The sequence below is a fragment of the Megascapheus bottae genome, chromosome 31, assembly GCF_031878675.1.
Source record: "Megascapheus bottae isolate mThoBot1 chromosome 31, mThoBot2.hap1, whole genome shotgun sequence".
In the NCBI taxonomy this organism is placed as follows: Eukaryota; Metazoa; Chordata; class Mammalia; order Rodentia; family Geomyidae; genus Megascapheus; species Megascapheus bottae.
This window is the reverse complement of record NC_143539.1, coordinates 8097469-8103566: the sequence shown is the minus strand read 5'-3', so window position 1 is coordinate 8103566 and position 6098 is coordinate 8097469. Positions and strand designations below refer to the sequence as shown.

At 41.1% G+C, this 6098-nt stretch overlaps 1 protein-coding gene across 2 annotated transcripts; it reads left to right on the top strand.

Annotated features, from left to right (window-relative positions):
- Positions 1-2217: 2217 nt before the first annotated feature.
- On the top strand, positions 2218-5674 carry Znf260 (zinc finger protein 260). 2 transcript variants are annotated; one of them, XM_090322649.1, is made up of 2 exons: positions 2218-2636; positions 2891-5674. In XM_090322649.1, the coding sequence occupies exons 1-2, from the start codon at positions 2492-2494 to the stop codon at positions 3973-3975; spliced, it is 1230 nt and encodes a 409-aa protein (XP_090178775.1). In that variant the 5' UTR covers positions 2218-2491; the 3' UTR covers positions 3976-5674. The 2 variants fall into 2 exon arrangements, with proteins under 2 accessions (XP_090178775.1, XP_090178774.1); XM_090322648.1 differs by lacking the exon at positions 2218-2636 and having other exon boundaries at positions 2701-5674.
- Positions 5675-6098: the final 424 nt, after the last annotated feature.

Genomic DNA, 6098 nt, shown 5'->3' with positions numbered 1-6098 from the left:
TCATTATGCAGCTGTCAGTAAGGAATCAAATGATAAGTTTATATGATTTCAAATGTCAGTGCCAGTTCTCCTAGGGTTTGAACTCAGGGCCTGGGCCCTGTCCTTAGGCATTCTCAAAGCTAGCACTACCACTTAAGCCACAGTACCACTTCTGGCCTTTTCTGTGTATCAAACCCAGGCTTCATGCATGCTAAGCAAGCACTCTGCCACTAGACTACACTCCTGGCCTGGTATAAATTTTTATTGTTGTTTTGTGAAGTCTTGAGGTTTGACTTCTGGGCCTGGGCACCATCCATGAGCATTTGCATTCAATCTAGTGCTCGCCTACTGAGTGAGGGCTTCATTTCTGGCTCTGGGCAATTAATTGGAGATAAGAGTCTCATAGACTTTCTTGGCTTTAAATAGTGATCCCCAGATTTCAGCCTTCTGAGTATCTAAGCTTATACATGTGATATACTGGTACCCCACTGGAATGATTTTTATTTATTTATTTTTTGGCAGTCATGGGGCTTGAAGTCTGGGTTGGGTGCTGTCCTTGAGCTCTTCAGCTCAAGGCTAACACCCTACTCCTTGAGCCACAGTGCTACTTCCATGGAATGATCATTTTTTTTCAGGGTAGAATATGTCCATTTTCTAATTCTTTGCTACTACTATCACTCATAGAGACCAGAAATAGAAAGGAATCAGACACTCTCTCTCTCTCTTTTTTTGGGGGTTGGTCATGGGACTTGAACTCTTGGCCTGGGCACTGTCCCTGAGCTCTTCAGCTGAAGGCTACCCTCTACCCCTTGAGCCACAACACCACTTCTGGTTTTCTGGTGGTTAATTGGAGATAAGTCTCACGGATAGACTTTTGTGCCTGGGCTGGCTCTGAACTGCCATCCTCAGATCTCGCCACCTGAGTAGCTAGGATTACAGGTGTGAACCACTAGTGCCTGGCCAGGGCTGCTTTTGTGTATAAACTTGTTATTGTTGGTTGTAGGGCTAGAATTTAGGGTCTGGGCTCTGTCCCTGAGCTCTTTGTGCTCAAGGCTAGTGCTCTTAATATTTGAGTCCCATTTTTAGTTTTTGAGTGGTTAATTAGAGATAAGTGTTTCCCTGGGGACTTTTCTGCCTTGGCTGCCTTCAAATCAGGATCCTCAAATCTCAGCTTCATTACAGTTTAAGCCACTAGTGCGAGCCTGTAATCTTTTATTATAATAAACTTTTACTCATCCCATTCTTTTTACTACCTCTGTTTTACTTTGCCTTTCATCACTAATTTTAAAGCCTCTTGGTTTAATTTATTCCTGGTTGATACATTTTTATTTTGTTTCCATTTATGAGAGTTGGAGACTCTCATACCCCTTTTTTGCTGTTACAGGGGTTCAACCTCAGGCCCTGGAGTTCTCACTTTTTCAGTCCCATCTGGTGAGCTACTATTTGAGCCACAGGTTGACTTGCAGATTTTTGGTGGTTACTTAGAAATTAACTCTTGCACTTCATCCTAGGCTGGTTTAGAACCAGGATTCTCAGATCTTAGTCTCACTCTCTTATGACCTTCTGCTTGGAATTTCAGGAAAATGCAGAAATAAGTATTTAAATACTTGTTTTTATGATTTTCCCTGTCATTCTCCTCTTTCTTATTCTTTTTTTTTTTTTTTTTGTCAGTCCTGGGCTTGAGCTCAGGGCCTGAGCACTGTCCTTGGACTTTCTCAAGACTAGAGCTCTACCACTTGAGCCTCAGCACCACTTACGGCTTTTTTCTATGTATGTGGTACCGAGGAATCGAACCTGGGTCTTCATGCATGCTAGGCAAGCACTTTAACCACTAGGCCAAACTCCCGGCCCTCTTTCTTATTCTTCTATGTCCAGTGATTGCCTGCTTTGTGTTTCCTCTGAACTATGCATATCAAGTTACATTTTGAAGCAGTTAGAGCTACATATACCTGGAAATTATATTTGCATTTGATCTTTCTTGTATAGCAAAAAACTAGTCTTGAATAAATAGTCTTTCAGGTTAGGGATCTTATACTTGCTAAACTGTACTTACTATGCTCTACCATTTTTTTTTTTTTTAGGATTTTTTTCAATGACTTTTTTTTTGACTGTCTTTTAGAAGCAGCTTGAGAAGATTATAAATTTCCCAGATAACGATGCAGCATGAAAAGACTTGTAAGTTTAATGTCATCTTTCTCTGAATATAAAACATTGATTCCTCAAGGGCGCTCTTCTGTACATGGGACTCATTTTAAGATAGTTTGCAACATAATCTACACACATAATTCATACTCATCTAATAAATTATGAAAGAGAACTATTAATATAGAGACAATGGCGTTACATCCTTTTTTGTAATGAACATGAGAAGAATTTTTGGCTATAACTTCAACTTTATTGAATAATATGTGAGAATTAATCTTGAAGAGAGATCATCTACATTGAGTGACTGTGAAAAGCTTTCTGCTTTACCAGAAACTACTAGTAAAACCTGGAAGTAAAATCCCTTTGCATGCCAAGAATGTTTGAACGTCTTCTGCCTGAGGCAGATCCTCAGTATGATGAAATTCATTCAGGATTGAAACCTCACGATTATAATGAAGGCATAAAAACCTCTTATCTGAGGCAAAACTTTATGGAGCCTAAGAAAATGCATTGGAAGACCAGGTGTGGCTGGCTCATGCCTATAGTCCTAGCTACTCAGGAGCCTGGGATCTGAGGACCATGGTTTAATGCCACCACTGGCTGTAAAGTCCATCTTAATCTCCAGTGAGCCAGCAACAAAAGCCAGAGTGGTGCTGTGGCTCAAGTAGAGTGCTACTATCAGCAAAATAAAAAACCGTCAAGACAGAGCTCAAGCTCTGAGCTCAAGCCCCGGGACCAGCTCCCACGAAACACAACAACATGCTTCCAGGAGAGAAATCACATGAATGTACTGAATGTGGCAAAGTGTTCTCTCGAGTATCATCTCTTACTCTCCATTTGAGAAGTCATACAGGGAAGAAAACATATAAATGTACAAAGTGTGGGAAAGCCTTCAGCCAGAAGAGAAACTTCCTTTCTCATCAGAAACATATGGGAGAAAAGTCCTACGACTGTGGAAAAGCTTCTCATCAGATGCCAGCCTTCACAAGGCACCAGAGAAATCATCCAGGAGTCAAACATGCATGTAAGGCATGTGGCAAAGCTTTCAGTGGCAAATCTTATCTCCGTGAGCATGAGAAAATCCACACTGGAGAGAAACCATTCAAATGTCATCAGTGTGGCAAAGCCTTTAGCCAGAAACAGTACCTCATTAAGCATCAGAACATCCATAGTGGAAAGAAACCCTTTCAGTGTAATGAGTGCGGCAAGGCCTTTAGCCAGAAAGAAAACCTCCTCATCCACCAGAGAATCCACACGGGAGAGAAGCCTTATGAGTGTAAAGGGTGTGGGAAAGCTTTCATTCAGAAGTCAAGCCTCATCAGACACCAGAGAAGTCACACTGGAGAGAAACCCTATACATGTAAGGAGTGTGGCAAAGCCTTCAGTGGCAAATCAAATCTCACTGAGCATGAGAAAATTCATATTGGTGAGAAACCTTATAAATGCAATGAATGCGGAACAATCTTCCGGCAGAAGCAGTACCTCATTAAACATCACAACATCCATACAGGAGAGAAGCCCTATGAATGCAATAAATGTGGAAAAGCCTTTTCTCGAATCACGTCACTCATTGTGCATGTAAGGATTCACACGGGGGACAAACCTTATGAGTGTAAAATATGTGGCAAAGCCTTCTGTCAAAGCTCTTCACTCACTGTGCATATGAGAAGCCATACCGGTGAGAAACCCTATGGATGCAATGAGTGTGGAAAAGCCTTCTCCCAGTTCTCAACACTTGCTCTGCACATGAGAATCCATACTGGTGAAAAGCCTTATCAGTGCAGTGAGTGTGGCAAAGCTTTCAGCCAGAAGTCACACCACATCAGACACCAACGAATTCACAGTCACTAAAGCTCGGGGAACATTTCACATTTGGGGAAAAACTGTAGAATTTATACTTGATGATTCATCAGCAAATTTGTTTTCACATGAAAGTGATATTCACATGGGGACTTTAGCAACTCAAAACTGAAAGACTAAGATGTTTAATGAGAAATATCAGGGGCTGGTAATGTGGCTTAGTGGTAGATGCACAAAGCCCTGGGCTCAATCCCTCAGTACAACATAGAAAAAGCCAGAATTGGCACTGTGGCGAGCCTTAGCAGAAGAAGGCCAGGGATAGTTCAAGCCCCAAGACTGGCAAAAAAAAAAAAAAATCAGGGTGAATGAAAGCCTTTCAAGACTCCCTCAAGTATTATCAATGTTTTGCTTCATGACTATTCTCATTCAAGGTTAAGATCTCACAGGATGCTGATGGCTTACACCTATATAATCTTAGCTATTCAAGAGGCTGAGATCTGAGCATGAGAGCTGAGCCAGCCTGGGCAGGAAAGTCCATGAGACTTATCTCCAATTAACAGTTAAGAAAAAGCCAGAAGCAGTACTATGGCTCAAGTAGTAGAGCACTAGCCTTCAGCAAATAAGCTCAGGGACAGTATCTCTGAGTTCAAGCCCCAGGACCTTCATGGGTACGTGCAGGCACATACAAAATTAGGATCTAGTCAGAGACACTAGCATGTCACTGGATGGCCTGCCAAATGTGTTAAGACAATGGTGTGAGAGATAGGATTTTAAGTTCAAGAGGTAACATTTTTATTACATGCTTTACTATATATGTAATTTTTGAACTTGTAATCATCAGAATTACTTGTCGCTGCAGTTGTTGAAAGTTGAGATTGAGACAGAATATTGAATGTAGATGTGTGTGCATGAATTTAAAGGGAACTGGTAATATCCCCCAGATTCTTTGGGAGATCATGATGACTGATAAAGGGGGTCTCAGGGTTGTTGGCTCTTCTTATGGAAAAATAAGCCTCTGTCATTATTATATGTTGGTTAAAGCATTTGTTTATGACAAATTTCGAGGTGTTGAAGGCTACAATACAAAAATTGAAACTTAGAAATTTCCTAAATAATATTCATAAAACCTTAGGGTTAGAATTACTAGATACCAGAATACTTAGCTATTAATTTTGAGTACATAATACATGTATCTAAGAAGTGGACACCATCCAAGGCGTCCTAACCAACCAGTCTGTTCATTGTGGCATGCACAGCTAAAATTGGACACCAATGTTTGTTGGTTGTGAAGCAGATGGGTAAAATATGCCCTAGGCATATGCCAGTTAAAATACAACAAATTAATCTGGGAACTGGCGGATCATGCCTATAATCCTAGCTACTCAGGAGGCTGAGATCTGAGGATTGCCGTTCAAAGCCAGTCCTGGCACAAAAGGACCTGAGATTCTTATCTCCAATGAACCTCCAGAAAACAGAAGTGGGGCTTAGCCCAAGGGTAGGCTGGTAGCCTTGAGCTCAGGAACAGTGCCCAGGCCAGTTCAAGCCCTATAACCCACCAAAAAAGAAAGAAAGGAAGAAAACGAGCTCAGGTATAGGGTCCAGGCCCTAAGTTCAAGCCCCACAAGTGACAAAAATAAATGAAATACCATTGTTTGTTATGTGGTAAATAATATACAGTGGAAAAATTAAAGTACTAAATTTATTGTACATGATGCCTCTGTTTACTTCAATAAAATCAACACTAACTCTAGTTCTAGCCTTGGCTATGGAAAACAAACAAGAACAAATCAAACTGGGTGCCAGTGGCACACACCTTTAATTCTAGCTATTCAAGAGGCTGAGATCTGAGGATCTGTTCAAAGGTACCCAGGGCAGAAAAATTCCAATGAAACTCTTGTCTCCAATTAGCCATTCAAAAACCAGAATTGGTGCTGTGGCTCTAAGTGATTGCCTTGAGCAATAGTGCTCAGGGACAGTACTAGGGCTTCAGTTCAATTCTCACAAGCAACCCCCTCCCTCCCACCAAAAAAAGAATGATTCAGATGGATACACTCTCAATGCTCTAAAGTGGTTGCCTTTAGTAAGAAGGCGAATGCAGAATTATTGTGCGCCAAAAGGATAAAGGATCCTTCAACTTTATATCAGATACCTCTTTCTTAGATTCCAATCTGGAT